The sequence below is a fragment of the Tenrec ecaudatus genome, chromosome 13 (genome assembly GCF_050624435.1).
Source record: "Tenrec ecaudatus isolate mTenEca1 chromosome 13, mTenEca1.hap1, whole genome shotgun sequence".
Classification (NCBI taxonomy): Eukaryota; Metazoa; Chordata; class Mammalia; order Afrosoricida; family Tenrecidae; genus Tenrec; species Tenrec ecaudatus.
The window spans coordinates 16,759,843-16,778,865 of NC_134542.1; the positions used below are offsets into that span (position 1 = coordinate 16,759,843).

Genomic DNA, 19,023 nt, shown 5'->3' on the forward strand with positions numbered 1-19,023 from the left:
AAAAGGTGATTCCGTCCCTTTTGCAGCCCCATGGCTGGTAATTAGCACAAGGTGGATTCTGTCGTGTCAAGAGTGGACTGCACAAGTCTGGGAGTAGGAGATGGTGTGCATTCTGGACCGTGGGTGTTCCAACTCACCAGGATCCCCCGCAACAGAGGACAAATGTCCTATAGCATTTTCTAGGCTGTGCTCTCTACAGGCGCACATCAGGGGCTCTTTCATCCTATGGAAGCACACTGGGTGGCATTGAACTGCCAGCCTTCCCAAGCTCTTTACATTCTGGATTACGATTCTACCTGGTAGTAGACACAAGATGTCAGTGGTTATTAAAACACCTTTGACTATATTGGCATCGTTGTCTCTATTATCTCTCAGGTTATGACTTGAGTTTTTGAGTTTTAAAAAGAGACTCGTGCATTCTGTCGCATAGGGGCCTCAGAAGAGAAGCATTCTATTGGTAGAAGACCCAGCCTTCTACCCAGGCCCCGCAGGCCAGCCCTTGTTTCCTGTACTCCCACCTATGCAAGGACTAGCTTCCCAAATGCTTTTCTGACATACCAAGCATAACCTTGACATAGCCTTGAGGAAAACAGCTTTGCGTTCTTGACAGAGATCCTCCACCTGCCAACATTTTTTTTTCATGTTGTTCTTTTTCTTCTTTTTGGGAGGGGAAGAGGAAGCGGGTTTTAGGACTTTATTTTACTGTGACTGTATATTTCTCCTTCAAGTCTCAGCCCCTTTCTGAAAGATCCTGCCTTGGGGCTAGGAAAGAAAAAGTTTCCTGTTCTAATAAATAAAACACACGTCTTCTTCCCTCGGGTCTCTGGATTATAGGATGATTTTCAACTGTTTCGTTGAATGGTAGAGCATTGGCCTGAGTTCAGTTGGGCGGCATTCCCAGGATGAATTCTGGAAGAGGTTTTTAGCCTCAGATCCCCTGTAGAGTCCTTTTTGTGGAAGGCTTGAAGTGTGGCTTGGAGGAGAGTGAGCACATCTGATAGGCATTGGGTTTTACTCAGGCTACCCCTTTCTCTTGTGTCCTGAGAGGATGCCCGGCTTGTTCTGCTCCTTTGAAGGAGCCTGCGCTCAGTGTGGTCACCTAGATGTTTTACAAAGGGGAGCGGTTCCCCTTTTCATTTCCTCATGACCCAACACCTTGGGAACCCATCCACATCGAGGCCTTATTTTCCTTGGGATTCAGATCCATGTGCCTCTCGAATGCTTGTGCTGAGTATTTGGGATGCAGGCTTCGCCAGGACCAACAGAGCAGATTATGACTTGCCATTTCCCCTGGCATTCCTGCGTGTGATTTATAATTTGTACATGGCAAGGATTGACTGACCTAACCGATAATCCTTCCCAACAAAAGATAAACACACTGAGAAGTCATCAGTGCAAGTCAGAGGTACTTGAAAGGGACAAAGAATTCACCTGCAAGCGTTCCTGGCATCCTGCCCTTTCCCATGAATTCAAAGTGATGACAGAGAATGTGGAGACTGCCAAAGAACTTTCCAGGAGAGCCTCCGAGCCCCTGAGGGGGCGCCGGCATGGTAATGAGGACCTAGAGGCCAGCCCTCTGTGCTTTGCACAACAGGATCCAGTGGAGGCCAGAGCACTGGTCAGAGGGATTTGCAGCTCAGATCTGGGACTTTGCCACTACCCTCCTTCCCTTTTGGCCAAGCACCCCATGGAATGCTCAGCAGGGAACCCTGAGGGGGGCCATGGTGGGTGAGAGGGGAGTTCTCCCCCTCCATGCAGGGGAAGTCCAGGTTTTATTCCTGGCCAGTAAACCTCTCCTATGGGAACACACCTGTCTGTCAGGGCAGGTGTGCATGCTGCTATCACCCTGAATGAGGAGCCCTGGTGGTGCAGTGGCTACGCATTGAGCTATGATCCTTGTGGTTGGCCGTTGAAAACCACCAGCAACTTTGAGGGAGAAAGACTGTGCTTTCTACTCCCGACAACAGCTCCAGTCTTGGAAACGCACCGAGGGTCCACGGCAGCGACTTTGGGTTTATCACACTGAACAGGTTTCAGCAGAGCTTGCAGAGAAAGGTGGACTAGGAAGAAGGCTTCACACCTGACTGCTGCTCAAAGTAGCTGGTGATAATGAATCTATGCACAATTCATCCCATGGACCACAGAGACCTGATCCAAACCGATCATGGGGCTGGCTGGCGCTGGGCAGGGACTCTTTTCTGGGGATGGCACAGGACTAGCCGTGGTGCGTGGGGTCATCAGGGGCTGACTCACAGTAGTGAAAGACAAGTTTCCACGGGTTGCTAGTTTATCTTTGTTTGGATGGGTGCAGTGTTACAGTGAAGATTTCTGTCTGCAAGCAATTTAAATGAATTTTGGGGATCATGATCTTATCTGTGGACAGTGCAGAATGCATTCAATAAATTTTCAAGTCCCCCAGCTCGCTGGAGTGTAACAGAATTGGTGGGAGGATTGGATTGCTACAACCTGTCATCTATAATACATAACATAACTAGCCCTGGTGACAGAATAGTTATACTCTTGGCTGCTGACTGCAAGGTCAGTGGTTCAAAATCATCAGCTGCTCCCCGGGAGAAAGGTGAGGCCTTCTACTCCAGGAAAGAGTTCCTGCCTCAGAAACGCACAGGGTAAGCTTATCTTATGGGGTCACTGTGAGTTGGAATGAACTCAGTGGCAGTGAGTTCGGTTCAGTGTCAACATAACTAGGTCCCCGTGAAGCACTAACAGTCTGTGTCATCATTACTGGCCCGGAAGTTTGCACCCACCCAGAGGTACCATGGAAGAAAGGCCTGGCGTTCCTTTAGTAAAGATGACAGCCAAGAAAACCCTGTGGCGTGGCTCTACTCAGTAGCACGGAGGGGGGCTGGGAGTCGGAGTGGACTCTAACCACAGGCCACGTAAGACAGGATTCAAGAAGCTCATGAGAAGAGAACGCAGTGTTTCCTTGAACAATTTAAAGCCCCCTCGTAATAGACTACATCATAGCAAGACGACCCCTGTGGTCTTCAGGTCCTGGGCAGTTCTCACTGCCTCTACCCTGCACCCAACATGAGCCGTCCAGATTCCCCCGTAAATGTCCCTTGGTCTAGACGGGTTCTCTTCTAGGAGTCCTTGGTGGCGAGTTTTCATTTTGCCCTCTTCCCCTCAGACACCGCTCACTCACTACTGCCATTCCGACTTTTAGCGGCCTGATAAGCCAGGGCAGACTGGCTTTGTGCAAGTGCAAAGGCTCATGTAGCGCCTGGAGAGAGCGTGGTGGTTTTGAACTGCTGACCTCATGGTTAGCAAATACCTAACCTGCTAAGCCACTCCAAACTCACTGCTGTTGAGTCGATTTTGACTCACAGCGACCCCTGTAGAACAGAGATGAAGTGCCCCACTGGGGCTCCAAGGCTGTGATCTATGTGGAAACCCATTGCCACACCTCCCTCCCGCGTAACCCCGGTCAGATTTAAACTGCCAGCACTCCCTGTTAGTGGCTGGCTGAGCCTTCCACCCCTGTAGCCACAGGGCTGCTTAACCTAGCTGGCAGACTACCCCAAACACCATAGCAGTGTCACAGCCGTCACCTGTAAAAAATATATATACATGGACTCAAATGCTAAAATTCTCTTCCCCAACCTCTCAGTATGTGAGTGTGTTTAGCAAGTGAACGGATCCAAACCTCCAGAGAATCGGATCCAAACCTCAGCAGAGAATCGCAGCCCACTGCTGGTACCCAACACCGGGGAGCAGAGACTTTCAAAGGGGACCTGCTGGGGGCCCAGACAACATCCCTGAAAGGAAAAGGGAGGTGCAGCCATGGTGACTCCAGCCACTCCAGCGGCATCATCCATCACGAGGCCTGACAACTCTGACTGCAAAGTCCTTTGGATGACAATGACGAGCAACACTGCCCGAGTTAATCAAATAATTATTTAACACAGGCCTCTCTCCTGTCCGCCCCTGACTTTGGAGCGTATTTCATTCTTTCCCAGCCTCCCCTGCAGCCCTACTTTCCAGGGAGGGAGCGAGGAGAGGGTGTGCTCCGAGCCAGTGAGAGCCCCTCTCCTCTCCCCAATTGTCCAAAGGAACCCAAATGCAGTGATGACTGAATATGGGGTTGATTCTGAGCTGTTACTCCACACGCATACCGGGAGCCCATTTTATTTCCAGAGCAAGCACATGGCGCCTAGAAGCTGGGGATAAAGAGGCTCAGAAAGAGAAGGAGGACGGAGAAATAGAGAAGACCACCCATTGGCCACTCTTGAAACAAATATTTTCTGTTTCATGAGGGTAAGAAACCCCCCAATTTAAAGCAAGTGTATCTGCTACCCATTCCTCTCTTTGACACACTATCCAGAGAGCTTTTGTCTAGAGAGAGCAACTCTACATTAGAGCCTTGCAGGATGCTGTAGGCTGCTAACCCGGTGGTGAGAAGTTCTAAACCCCCAGCAGCTCTGTGAGAGAAAGGTGAGGTTTTCTACTTCCCTGAAGAGGGACAGCCCGGGCTGTGCCACCCTGTCCTGGAGGGTGACTACAAGTTGGAACTGACTCCCTGGCAATGAGTGAGTGGGTGTGGGGCCAACTGCTAACACCATTCATGCCTAACTGAGACGTTGGGGGTTCGGGCACCCCTGAGGGATCTAGCAAATCCATTCAAACAGTCAGCCACAGGCGATCTTAGGCAGTGGGCTGCTATTCTGACACCTCATGATAGATCACCACGAGTTGGAATTGACTCCCAGACACCAGGTTGTCTAACCCAGGTGTGATTCAGCCTGTCCTGGTCCCCAACCAGTCTGTGCTACCAGGGCTGTGTCTTCATGGGCTCCTCCTCTTTGTCATTGAGAGCCCTCCACTGAGGGGTCACTTGCCCCGCCCATCTTCTCCAAGCAGAAAGTCCCAGCTAGGTGTGCAAGACAGGTCCTCCTGGACGGCTGCACGTCTGCCCCGCCCCTCGCTTCATCTGCCCTCTGCCCCTCAGCACTTCCTATGTGACCCAGGAGGAGCCATGCTCAGCATTGCCGCCATCCTGTGAAGGCTGAATGCGCGTTTGCTAAAACATGAATGGCTGTGCCGATGAATGGATGCACATACCTCATAATGGATGGACGTTTTACATAACAATCCTAATCACAGAGACTCTGTAGCGTAATTCAGACAGCGTCAGGCTGATGGGGTAGCTTGAGGAGAAGGAGACAGAAGGACAGCTGCTGCCTTTATTCAGGGCTCTGACCTGTTATTTGTAATCACTGGCTGTGCAGCGAGGCACTCGTCTGTATGTACCTCAAATATCAAAGGGGGAAGAAGACAATAGCAACTCATCAAAAGCTGGACCCTCTCTGAAATGTCATGGGCAATCAAGTTCAGTGTTAATGGTTTCTGATTTGCATGCGCTGGCCGTGATTGATGTACCATCCGCTGGGAGGATGGAGAGTTTATGTGGCCACACTTGTTTAAGTCTTTCAAAAGATTCTCTCTCTGTATGTACATATTTGGTAGTTCTACGTTCAGATTCAAGGCAGGGATTCGGTGTTTGCTTTTTTTCCCTTCCTACTGTCTCCATTTGCTTCATCATTTTCTGCCCTTGACTCTTCTGGTGGCTTGGTGGGTTCTGCGCTAGGCTGCCAACGACAAGGTCAGCAACTTGAACTCACCGGTGGTTCTTAGGGAGAGAGATAAGGCACTCTGCTTCCGTGGAGAGTAGTAATCTTGGGAGCCGTCGGGGGCAGTTCTGAGCTGTCCAACTCAGTCACAAGGAATTGGAATCCACTCGATGGCAGTGAGTTTTGAGTGTGACGGTCAAGTATCTATCTGCTTTTCCTCATTAAAATCTATATACTGTGGTCATTTGTTCATTCACCTTCTATTGGGCTTCTATTCTGCTGTAAATTTTAACAAGTTAATACAACAACAAAAGGAGGCTTTGCCTATCTTTGTAAAGCATCTGATACAAACATTCAGTGTCGGCTAAACCTACTTGGACTGACGCTTTCAATGTGGTGAATATGCTGAAAACAATCAAGTGAGCATTTAATTTAAGCTCAAAGCCTACCAATGAAAGTCACTGATAAATGAAACTTAACCAACCCCAAGCCCACTGCCATTGACCCAGTTCTGAGGTTTAAACACCCAAAACCAAACGCACTGTCCGTGGAATGATGCTGATCCATAAGTGTAAAACTACCCCTGTGGGTTTCCGAGACTCTTCATCTTTAAGAGTAGAAAGCCTTCTCTTTCTCCTGAGGACCAGCTGGTGGTTTCAAATGGTTGTTCCTTGTACTTAGCAGCCACACCACTAGGGCTTCGAATACAGGGAGTTTATGAGGCTGTACATCTTTATGGGAGCAGACTGCCTCATCTTTCTCCCTAGGAGTGGTTGGTGAGTTTGAACTGTCCACCTTGTGGTCAGCAGCCCAGCACTTAACCAATGTATGCCAAAAAAACCCGAGAGGGCATATGCAGAACTCCAGGGATTGGATTAAGGACCCTTGGTGGCTCTAATGCTTAATTGCTGGGCTGCTAACAAAAAAATCATCAGGTTTAGCTCCCTCTGCAGATTAACAGGACAAAAGACCTGGTAAGCAGCTTCCACAAAGATTGTTGGTGGGTGTTAGCCAATCAGTTCTGACTCACAGGGACCCTTCCCTTTATCCAACAAGAAGATATATTGCCCAATAGGGTGCCATGCTCCCCATCCTCTGAGCCCATTGTTCCAGTCACCAAGTCAATATATCGTATTGAGGGTCTTTGTTCCAGCCAGTGTCAATCTCTCATTGAGGGTCTTTGTTCCAGCCGCTGTGTCAGTCTATCTCATTGAGGGTCTTCCTCATTTTCCGTGGCAGCAGGGAAATCCTCGGGGGGTCTTTCCCCTCTGGCATATGGTTGCTGTGAGTTAGAATCAACAGGAGGGATTAGATTGTTTCCCTTAATTAATTATTCTTCAAGGTTATATTGGAGTCCGTGTTTATCTTATTGCAAAGTTTCATTGCCTCGTGGGAGAATTTGAGCCAGAGTTAGAGAAGAAATACATCATCTCTGTGTAACAAACAACATATTTTAAAAAGACTTCTCACTTACAGGTCACCAAGCTGCCATTCATTTAGAGACTGTCACTCATTATTAAAGGGAAAGGACCCATCCATTTCTTTTAGCTTAGTACGGTGCTTTATTGTGAATTCTCTTTTGCATTTCACAACAGTAATCGAAGTAGGCAAAGGTTTCTAACCATCCGATTGTCAAACCAGTAGTCGACCTTCAGGCCTGTGGACAGAATGGATTGTATCACTGGTCTTATCTGACCCTCACATCTACATTTGGACCTACGATGGCATTGTCGTTTCTCAGATGAGACAGCATTCCAGGCTTACCAGGCAAAGATCAGAGTCTGCAATCTTCATACCCAGCAGTAGTGCCTTTACCTAGGTGCCCAAGGGGGCTGACTGAAAACAGGATTTCTGATCATGGAATTGAAAACAAACAAAGAAACTCAGACCTTCGCGTGGAGGACAGGGTAGAACTGCCTCCCAGCGGTTTCTGAGACTGGAAAAATTTAAGAGGGCAGACGATGGAATTAGGTCTTGTTAATGCAAGAGATGCCTTTGCATGGTGGTGCTGGAGAAGAGTAGTGAAACTACCCTGGACTGCTGAAAGGACAGACAGGTCTGTCTTGGAAGAAGTACGGCCAGAGTGCTCCTTACAGGCAAGCATGTTGAGGCTTTGTTTTACATTCCTTGGACATGTGATGAGGAGAGACCAGTCCCCGGAGAAGGACAGCATGCTTGGTAAAGTGGAGGGGTGGCGGAGGACCAGGCAGTGTGGTGTGCAGAGGGTCGCTGGGCGTTGGAGCAGACTTGCCGGCAGCCGACCACAGCAATGAGCTCTATGAGTCAGAATTAATTCCATGGTAGTAAGATGGGTTTCCATTTAATGTGTGGGTCCAGGGATCCTTGGTGGCATAATGGTTAAGTACTTCGCTGCTAACTGAAAGGTCTGTGGTGCGAGTCCACCGGCCACTCTGTGGAAAGAAGATCTGGCAATAGGCAGTTTTAAGGACTACAGCCCTAGAAATCCTAAAGCCCAGCCCTACTCTATCTAAAGAATTGGAAAACACTTGCCAGCGCATAGCTACAGTGTGCAAAGTCTACCTGCTAACTACTCTCTCTTCCATGATGAGCTAAAGGGTCCCACCTTGAGCCTTCTGCTATGCACACTCACCCCCTCCAAAGTTTTACTGACAGGATAAACGCTCTCTCCAGTTAGTCTATTATCTCCTTTAAAGACAAAAAGAAAAACACACTTTATTCCTCCATTGCATCCTTCTTGCTTCTGTCCATTTTTTTAGGGAGTTCATTTAAATTTTCACAGGTTTTTTTTTTTTGAGCTTGTTTTAGGAGGATTTACTGCGTCTTAGGAGGAAACCGGCTACACCTGACATTTCAAAATTGTTCACCTACTTATGGGATTAACCGACATTCTGTTCTTGAAAGAGCAAGTCAATTTTCAGCATAGTTTTTTTTTCTTCCCCTTCCCTTCTCTCTCCCCTTTATCTGATTCCCTGACAGCTAGCTTCAAAGGAAGGAGGGTCGTGAAGGAGAGAGCAGAGAATAGAACTCTGGGTTGCTAGGCGTGATCGGATCATAAACTGTTGGTGGAAAGAGGACATCTTAGAAATTCAACCCAATATAATTATTTTAAAATCACTTGTAATTATTCAAAAAGCAAAAAGGTTTGGGCCCACCACCTTATTGTGCCTGTTGTCACAAAGAAAGCTAGAAATGATACTTTATCTCACGGGCTAGCAGTGAACCCCATTGTGTACATTCTGCTTCCACTGCTGCTGCTGCTGTTAGTTGCCACGGAGCTGGAGCTGACCCACAGGGTTCGGACTCTTTTCCAGAAAGGAACATCTGTGTTCTAGACAAGGTAGCCCTTCTCAATGGCTGCACAGCATATCCTTTCAAACACGTAGTAATGCAATGCAAACGAACGATGACAGGGTCATTTCTACCCTTTCTACTATTGATTTCCCACCAAAGAAACTGCAAAATAATATCCTAAAGTTACTTAGAATGAAAACCAATCAAAGTCCACCAGAGCCTTTTACACAACGACGTCTCTCTTTTAGTCATTAACTCAGTGGTTCAATAGACGAAGTGAACCCTTTGTATGAATGGAGGGAACTGGATTGTCCAGTTTGCTGTGTTTTGGGCAATATTTGGTCCAGAGCAGACTCCCCCCCTCCTCCTCCAAATCTCAAAATAATTAAAATTGATTATTCAATAATTAAAAAACGAAAACAACTGCCATCATGGTTATTCAATGTCAGGAAGAGTGCTCTGGCAGCATTGGGATTGGAGGGCAGCTACTTATTTTGAGAAATATTTGCAAATATTGCAAAACAATTCTGTATGTAAGACATTATCCATTTTCATTGTTTTCCTTTTAAATTAAACCAGTTTTGTAAAGCTGTTCTACTCTAAAATGTGTTCTGCATTTGTGGGGGCTTGTAAAGGACATAATTACATTGGTTGGAAGAATAGTTTGCATTTTTAAAAAAATAATTATTTTATGATTGTTTTAAAATCATTTCATTGGAGGCTCTTACAGCTTTTATAACATTTCTTACATCAATTGCATCAAGCATATGTTACCATCATCATGCCAAAAACATTTTCTACTTGAGCCCTTGGTATAAGCTCCTCTAGTTTACGTTTTTTAAAGAAGTCATTCATTCTTTACATTTCAAAATTTTCAAGTTTATAACATCTCCCCTCCTATTCTCACCTGTAAGACTGATTACTCTTACCCTGGACAAGCTCCAGTTCCCTGGGTATCATTTGGATATTAGGAAACGAATAGGATTTTATCCAATTTGATATGAACTAAAATCTACTAATTTTACTTAGATTTGGTTACTTTTGCATAGCAGCTCTCAATGTATCATCACCTAATTCACCAAGCTCATCACTGGTCTGGGAATTTGTAAGAAATCATCACTTCCGGACCCTACCTGGTAGTATAGGGGTATAATGGGCTGTTAACCCCAAAGTCAGCAGCTCAAAATCACCAGCTGCTCCACTCAGGAAAGACAAGGCTTTCCATTCTGGTAAAGAGTTAGACTTGGAAACCCAAGGGGGGGGGGCAGTTCGACCCTGTCCCACAGTCACTGTGAGCCAGAATTAGCTCGATGGCAGTGGGTGGTTAAGTCTGTGGTCCCAGCCACTGGCTTCTGTGTAGGAGAAAGGTAGGCTGGCTGCCCTATAGAATGACTGTCAGAATTGACTGATTGGCATGGGTTGGGTTGGGTTACTCAGCGATCACACTTGCTTTGGAGACCACCAATGGGAGTTTTAACAAGTCCTCCATGTCCATCGAATACAACGACTGAGAACCACTGCTTTCAAGAAACAGAACGTTGGCATCCTGATAAGAGTTAGAAGTACGTCAATGCCAGTCTAATGGTTCTTCTTTAGTCAATGACTTTCTCAGATTAGAGCTAGGGACCAATCTCCGGAGAAGCACGTCATGCTTGCTAATGTGGAGGGGCATCAGAAAGGAGCAAAGCCCTTAAGGAGATGGATTGATTGGCTCAAGGGTTGCAACAGTGGAATCAAACATGATAGTGGGGAGGAGGATGCGGGACCAGGCAACATCCCGTTCTGTTAACGATATAAGGTCCCAATGAGTTGTAGCTGACTCTATAGCACTTACCAACAACAAGAAACTGAGAACAACAAGAATGATCTCAGAGACTAGATTACATCTTTCAGCGGTCTGGAGCACGTCTCTGTCGATGTGTATGTCTCTGAGCTGGGACTGGAAGTGTAATGATCCCCACCAGTGGAAGGATAGGGCAGCAGTCTTAAAATAAGTTCAAATGCAAAGCATCTCTTCTGCCATCCTAGTTTCACTATGACTCAGACCACAACACAAATAACGAATCACCCTTTTATCTGACAGGCGAAAATGGTTCAATTTTAAGATTGTCTAGCAAAACAAAACTCTGAAGCACTGCAAATTTAAAATTAATTGTAATTTAGGATTATACAAATTTGGAAGGCCTAAGAAATACCCCCCAGACTATGAGGTTAGCATGTCTTCCAAACCAAGCTACGTGATTTAATCAAGAGAAATGAATAAAAGTCCCATCAGTGATAACAATATTGCATCAAATCTATTTTCTCACACGATTCTTGGTGGGAAGTCAACTCTTGTGTATAGTGTGGAAAGGAAGTTCTCTTCATCAAATGTGTCCGTTAGAACTCGGAGGCACTGCAGTGGGGTAGAGATGAGGAAATTCGGAGGCCAGACTTGAACCGGCTTCCGACCAGCTATTGACTGTGGGCAAGGCCATTCGTGTTGAAAATGAGTACCTTGGGTGAGATCAGAGATCTGCCATGGGTGGCCTTTGGGGCCCAATCCAACTTGGTACCTGTGTTTGTACAGCCTGAGAACCAAGAATGTTTCCCTGCAAATGAACATTTTCAGTTGATTTGATAATCCAGAACACTCTCTTTGGTTCCTAATGAGGCAAAATATTATCTACTCCCCCCTAAATAACTGTACTCTTATTAATAGTAAACATTTTAATTACCAATAAAAGCATTCAGTGTTAATATATTTTAGTTCCATGCCTAAAGTATCTGTGGAAGAGGGCTTCCTAGGTTCTCCTGTAAGTACCAAGTAGTTCCTGGTTGATGCAAGCAGTGAGTGTGTATGTGGAGGTCAGACTCCATCCAGAAAGACATTGGAAGCAATCTCAGATCTCCTTCTGCACAACCAAGGCTAGAATTCTGTTTTTAGGAGGAGGATGTTAAAGCATACTATGTCTAAATGCCCCGTCCTCTTGGCCCCTGAAGCCAGCGACACTCCCCATCTGCCTTGATATTGAAAATGTTTGCTGACCTCTAGGCAAGACGAGGACGAGCACTGGTGGTGCCCTGGTTAAGTCCTCGGTTGGCTGTTGGAACCCACCAGCTGATGTGTGGGAATGAGATGTGCCAGTCTGCTTCTCTCAAGATCACAGCCTTGAAAACCCATGGGGGCAGTGCTACCCTGACCTCTAGAATCAGAATCAACTTGATGGCAGAGGTTTGGGTGGTTGGAGAAGACAACTTATAGACAGACAGACAGACAATAGATATTTGGTTCATTCTCAACCCCTAACAGGTGTGCCACAAAGATTCTCTGGACGGTGTGGATACTCTAGTGCACGACGATGGTTTGCCATTCATGGGCAGAGCAGAACCACTGAGTCCAGCAGCAATTCCGACTCGTGCTAACCCCGTGTGGAGCAGAGTGTAACTACTCTCTAGAGGTTTCAGTAGTCTGTTTTAACATTTACCTGAGAGCCCATCCCTGTCTTCGACCAATCCTTCACCTCACCCACCTGCTTGCCTTGCCCACTGTAGTAGGGGGATCTTAAGGGTTAACTGTTTCCACAGTGATGGCTGGAGTTTTTACATTCCTACAAAATATTTAACACAGAGACCCTCTGTGGCAGATTTTCCTTTATCATCCATTTTCTTACATTCCTTATAGACTAAATAGCCCAACAAGTGAACCAATGAAAAATCTAACTGGTTTATCTAATACCAGTTATGACGTGCTTTGATACTTCAAAGATAGATTCCTAAGGCACATGATAGTTCATGTTTCTAGTACACAAAAGGCCAGAGTGCTCTTCTTGGCTATCCCTTCAGCAACCAGACTCCATGTGTCCACATGTTGCCTCCGTTGACTGTGGCCAAGTGGCAGGTAGAACTCAGAGCGTTTGTGTACCTGATCCCAGGACTCATGGTGTTTGATGTGGGGAGGCCCGGCCCAGCCTGGCCCTCAGTAGGTCTTCCTGCCAAAGCCAGGGCTCCTGATTTTCATGGAAACCCTGGGGCCATTTTAAGCAGGCCAACAGAGCACCTTGCTAGCTCAACCTTACCTAATGATGTGATGTGTATAAACTTGAGACGCATAAATCCTAGTCGTTGCTGCAACTTTGTTTTTCTAAGATGCTCTGGTCCAGTGAGAGACGAAAACAAATAAGGGCGAGATTGATCTCCGAGCACTCTGCTTGTCGGTGCTCCACAGTCATAAAGTCTTGGCTGGCTAAAGGAAATTCCATCCACAGCCTTGGTTAATAAGGGTGAAGTCACTGTGTCTTTCTGTGCCGCCTGCTCAACTCCCTTTCCGCTTGCCATCACCAGGGCATGATTAAGAAAATACCAACAGGATGTGCAAGAGAGAGGAACACACGTCCACTGGAGGCACAGGCCTGGGGGATGAGTGACAGAAACGACAGAGGGACTGGGGACAGAATGCCACAAGAATCAAAGCAGTTTGTGGGCTTTGTTTTACCTACTGGTTTCCAGGAGGGCTGGCACAGTCGGTCTCTTCTTATCATCTGGATGACAAATAATGCCTGCTAAATCCTCCCAGCTCATACTTTCTAAAAAAAATAATATATATCATATCATTCTATAGTTCAATCACTTCAAGCGGAATTGTCTAATTGCTATCCCAATCAGTTTCCCAAGCAGTCTTTGATCTCACTCATTGCCACTCTGGGTTTCTGAGACTGTAATTCTTTACGAGAGCAGAAAGCCTCATCTTCCATGGAGCGGTTGGTGGGTCTGAACCACTGACCTTGCAGATAGCAGCCTAACACATAATCCACTACAATGCCGGGGCTCTGTTTTCTTCTATCGTGTTCAGCAAACCAGACATAGGTTACAGTGGAGTCAGTTCTGAGTCCGAGTGATGCCCTTGTGCATCAGAATAAAGTGTCTGATCATTCAAAGGGCAGACTCCAGGCCTTTCCTTCCAGGTTGCCACTGTGTAAAACCACCAGTCTTCAGTGTGCTGCCCAGAGCTTAATTCTTTGTGCCTTCCGTGTGCTCCTTTGGATAGTATGGAAAAGTCTCCAAGTCAGGCTAAGTGGAGGAAGCCGGGTGTGGTCCTGGCGTGAAAGTGTAGGTGGCTGTCACATGTGGACCTCTGGTTTGAAGAAATGACTTGACCCAGCTCTACTTCCACGGAGCTGATGCTGCTCGTGCTGGTCCGTGCTTTGATTTTGTGTTGGGACCGATTTAGGAGGTGGCCGAGAAGGGCCTAGGGGACGACAGGAAAAGAAAGGAGCAGAGCAGAGCTGTTTCATTACGCGGTCTCACAGAATGACAGCGTGTTCCCACATTCGTACAAAAAACAGCCCTGGTAGCAGAAGAAGGATGTTGGTGGAGATGAGGTGGTGGCAAGCAAGTCAGGTGCACAGAGAATGCCGTGGTCAGTGCTCTCTGTCTCTGGAGGTACGCATGTACATGGGAGGGCGGTGGGGGGTGGCTAACGGGGTGTGTGGGGGTGTCCTATCGAGAGCAAACAAACAATACAGAGAACCGCACCCCGTTGTTCTCCAGAATCTACAGACTGCCTTCTCCGGAAATGGTGTGATCTCGGTCTTAGCTACTCTTGTCTTTTGCCGCTGGCTCACTTTCATTGTTGGTTTTCTCTGGTTCTTCCCCGTCTGTAGCTTTAAGGAGGCAGCAGTCAGCAATGAATAATTAATAATGCTTGGATACACACTGCCAATTGGCTGATTAAAGATTGTGCCCTTCGACGCCACCACAGGTGTCTAAGAGCAGAAGTGTCAGGCGATAGGGGCGGGGTGGGGGGATGCCCAAGCACCTTTTATCAGATGCGTGGACTTGTACCAGCCATGGCAGCCACTCAAAGCCTGTCTGGCAAAAGGCTGCTGTCAAGGTTAAAACAAAGCAGTGCATGTAAAGGGGAAGGAGGTCCCCTGTCCATAGAAACCAAACCAGGAGTTGGACGCATCGCTCTGGGGTTGAACGCATCGCTCTAGAGTTGATGCTGGCTCCTGGAGACCTCTTGCGGTAACACGTGCAGCTGAGCTTTGCAGGGCTTGCTTTCTTGGTTGGAATGTTTATGGGAGCAGACCCCACAGGCCTTTCTTCTGCAGAACCACTGGCTGGGGGTCGAGCACCGACTACCCAACATGCACACCACCCCAGGATCTTTGATGGCTAGGAAGAGCTCACTGAATGGACATGGGCTATGGTTCTACGTGTCTTCCATAGGGCTCCCTCTCACAGGCCTGGGAACCCTACACCTTTTCGAGAGTTCTCCTCATCAATTGAGTTTTTTATGGCTTTATTCACACCTCAATCCAAATGATCAGTGGTAGTTTGAATGGGGGGGGGGGGCGCGGTAAGGCCCTGCAGTGGCCTCTGTGGGAGCCGCAGTGGTTGACTGATGTTTGCTCTTGCTTCTTTCCTTCCCTCCAGCCTGCAAAATTGGATACTACAAGGCCCTCTCCACGGACGCCTCATGCGCCAAGTGCCCACCCCACAGCTACTCCGTCTGGGAAGGCGCCACTTCCTGCTCCTGTGACCGGGGCTTCTTCCGAGCGGACAGCGATGCTGCCTCCATGCCCTGCACCCGTAAGTCGCTACTTCTGGTCCTGATATGTCCACAGCTTTTATGCTCTTCTGGGCCTTCTCCCAGGCAGGAGGGAGCAAATGAGATCAAAGAAGCATTTCAAAATCTCAATCTGAGTGGGGAATTGCATATGAGAAGAAACCTTTTATTTTACGTTTTGGTCTTTACTGTGCTGTGTCTTCAGTGGCCAGCTGGGGAGGTCTGATGGGGCCGCTCGCTGTGGGATGAGAATTTACAACCAGCTTTCCTATTCCATTGAGGGCTCTTGGGGCATCTTGACAGCCTGGGGAGCAGCTGGTCTCGGGCAGGTGCATGTGGGTGGGAGCCCCGGCGGAATGGGGCTTCAATTCTGCACAAGGGAGTGTGGCGTGCGCTGAGCTCATGGCTTCTGCTGTCATCACACATCTTCCCTCTTTCCTCATAGTTTTGTGTTCATAACACTTGGGGCCTGAGTCCTAATAAATGCCTGCCTAATGATAGGCACTTAATAACTGCTGGGCTCATGAATGCATGGGGCTGGCAAGCATGGAGTGCAGGGGAGTAGACAAAGCTTTCTCATGACCCTCTCCAGACAGCCTTCGGAGGCGCCGTCATTCCTGCCCCGTGCGTGCATGCCGGGCTCCACAGACCTCGATGGACATGGCCTTGATGAGGCCAGGGGTGGGGGTGACAGGTGTGGAGGAGACACAGCAGAGTGGCAAAGGGCATAGCCATTTCACAGGCTGAGGTTTGCTTCACAGTCCTACTGCTTACGAACGGACGTGGCCACTGGAGACTCAGTTTTCTCGTCGGCACGAAAAATGGTACTTCCCTCGTGATCGTTGGTCCCGGAACAGCTTCAGATTATTTTCTTCTCTGAGACGTAGCTGTGGTTCGGCAGGTCTGGCTCAGGTCCTGAGTGCCCCTGGAGGGGGGAGAGGGAAGTTTCTCATCGCTACCGAAATTTCCATTGCCAACTGTGCAAGGTCCTTCAGCCAGTCAAAACAAATGCTTCCCTATTTGAGAACCCCGATGGGGGCCGTAGAGGAAGAGGCATTGGATCGCTAACTAACCACACGGTTGCTAGTTCACACCCACCAGCTGCTCTATTGGCGAAAGGTGACGCTATTTGCTTCATGAGGATCTGCAGCCGTGGGGACCTACGTGGCTAGGGTCACTGTGCGTCGGAATCGAACGGACTCAGGGGCAGTGGGGTTGATTGTGTTTTTTTCAAAAACTGAAGACAGACTGTGATCTTGCTCGGCCAAGTAAAGAAATAAATGACACTGGGCTGTGAGGGGAGCGGGACTGGCAATGAGATGCTCATCACAGACCCAATTCCATCCTTGAAGATAAGGAAGAGGCAGTTCTAATTTTGGGGTACTCTCATAATGGGTGAACCATGAGATTATCCAGCTGGATGCATGATTTGGGGGTAAAGTTAGCTAAAAGACAGGCTAGCAGACGTTCGCATAGGCACCTTCTGCAGGTATGCCTCTGTGCATAGTAGGCAATAGGAGTAAAATGATACTTATACTGGTATTAAGACTTATTATTTTGTTTCCTGACTGTCACAAACGTCATCTGGTCCCGCCTGGAGCCAACAGCACTGCAGATAGAAGGTCTAGTTTGGGGTTTTTTCTTCCTGGTTTTTGAGCACAGTCATTGCTACTACAAGGCTCTTGTCTAAACGGGCCTTCTAGAAAAGGGGTGGAGAGCGGTAATAAAGATGGCAACAACAATTACACCGCTCGGCCTGTCCATCCCATTTTCTAATTGTCGTTGTTGCAGTGAGTTGCCGCTGACCCTGAGCCTGGCTCCCGGGGGCCCCTGGTGTGCAGAAAAGAACCGCTCCAGTGGGGTTTCCAGGCAGTAGCCTCTCCACGGCAGATCGCCATCCTGTTTTCTGAGGTCCCTTTACCACTTGTATCACCTCCCACTAAGCCATTCTCACTGCCATAAAGTCAATGTCAACTCACAGCAACCCCATCGGACGGGCTACAATTGCCTTGTAGTCTTCAGAGACTGCAACTCTTTACAGAAGTAGAAAGCCTTCTCTTTCGCCCATGGAGTGGCGGGTGGTTTCAAACTGTGGATTTGCAATTAGCAGCCCAAGACTTAACCTACTAGACTCCTTGTTTCACCTGGGACCCAGAAACCTGTTCATATATGTTTTTTAATGAATACTTCAGGGCGTTGTCTCAGATACCCACCACTTCTAGAGCAGACATAGTGGGCTATTAAAGAATGGAAATATATATTCTCAGAGTTTTAAACGCTGTTGAATTTGTCTGGTAGCCTCTCCTTTATCTTCTGGCATCTGCCAGTGTTCCCTGGCTCCTGCCTTCCCCCTGTGTGTGGGTTTCTGTGTCCTAGTTAATTTGCTCCTTTAATAGCTCAGGAGTGATTAGACATAGGACCCACCTTGCTTTGGTATGACCTAATTTCCATAATAAAAGACAGCCCCTATTTATTCGCAAGTAGGATAATTACTGATACAGGGGGATAGGAGTTGCACACATGTTCTTTGAGGGACACAATTCATCTGTCCATGAGAGGAGCAGTTTTCATTTTATGGGTGAGGTAGGTAGCTGGGAGCTCAGAGATGCAAAGGAATCTATCCAAGATCACACCCCAAGTGGGTGACAGACCCACACAACCAGAAGATTGACATATTTTTACATTTATTGCACGGGCCTTTTATTTGCTCCTTTAGGCCAAGGATCAACTTACTGAATTAAAGGGTGTGCGAGGGCTAGCCTTAGGTGTAGCTTTAAATAGGCCAACCTTTCATTGTCGTCTTATTTTTCTGTGTCATCCATAGACTAAAGGAGCAGTGGGTTTGGTGTGGTTTGTTTTCCACAGACTAAGTGCTCTGCCTGAATAGCCATTTGTATCTGACTTGTTTTGGCACCATCGATACATTCTTCTCAACCCTAGACTTGAAAGGTTTGAAAGGGTTGACCTGACCGGCTTGTTTTCCTCTATCCTCTGCTGTAGCCAACAAGTCTTCATTTGTGAGAATTTAAGAGCCTCTCTGGAGGTGCAGTCAAGTAAGCATTGGACCCATAGCCACCACGCCAGGAGTTCATCCCCCAACCACACCAAGAGTGAAAGATGCAATTCCTGGCTCCTGTAAAAACTTACAGCCTCATAAACCCTCTATGGGGTCACCGGGAGTCAAACTGACTCCCAAGGCAATGACTTTATAGCCTTGATAAGGCGCCCTGGTGGTGCTATTGGGTAAGCAGGGGGCAGCCAAGGACTAGGTCTGAGATTCTAACCCACCACTCTCCGTGGGAGACAGGTGAGGTCCCTGTAAAGGTTTACAGCCTTGGAAACTCACGCTTTGAGTGAGAATTGAGTTCATGGCCGTGGGTTTGGGTTTAGGTATAGTCCTGGTGTTCTAAACAGTTAAGATTTGACTGTTTGCTACCCAAGAAAGCCAGCGGTTTGGATCTCGCCAGTGACTGTACTGGCCAGAGACTTGCTGATGGCATCCACCGGCATCTGTCGTACCTAAGGGGAAATATTCGGATCATTTTCCAGAGTTTGTGTCGTGTAACCTACCACCTGCTTCAGCTAAAGGAGAAGCCCCCTCTGGGTTACGGT

General features: G+C 47.6%; 1 protein-coding gene across 2 annotated transcripts in view; it reads left to right on the forward strand.

The window, feature by feature from the left end:
* The window catches only part of EPHA4 (EPH receptor A4), a 160,961-nt gene that overhangs the window by 56,094 nt on the left and 85,844 nt on the right, over positions 1-19,023 (forward strand). For both annotated transcript variants that reach the window (XM_075529401.1, XM_075529402.1), the window contains exon 4: positions 15,279-15,434. In XM_075529401.1, coding sequence (XP_075385516.1) covers positions 15,279-15,434 — 156 coding nt within the window. The remainder of the gene's footprint in view (positions 1-15,278; positions 15,435-19,023) is intronic.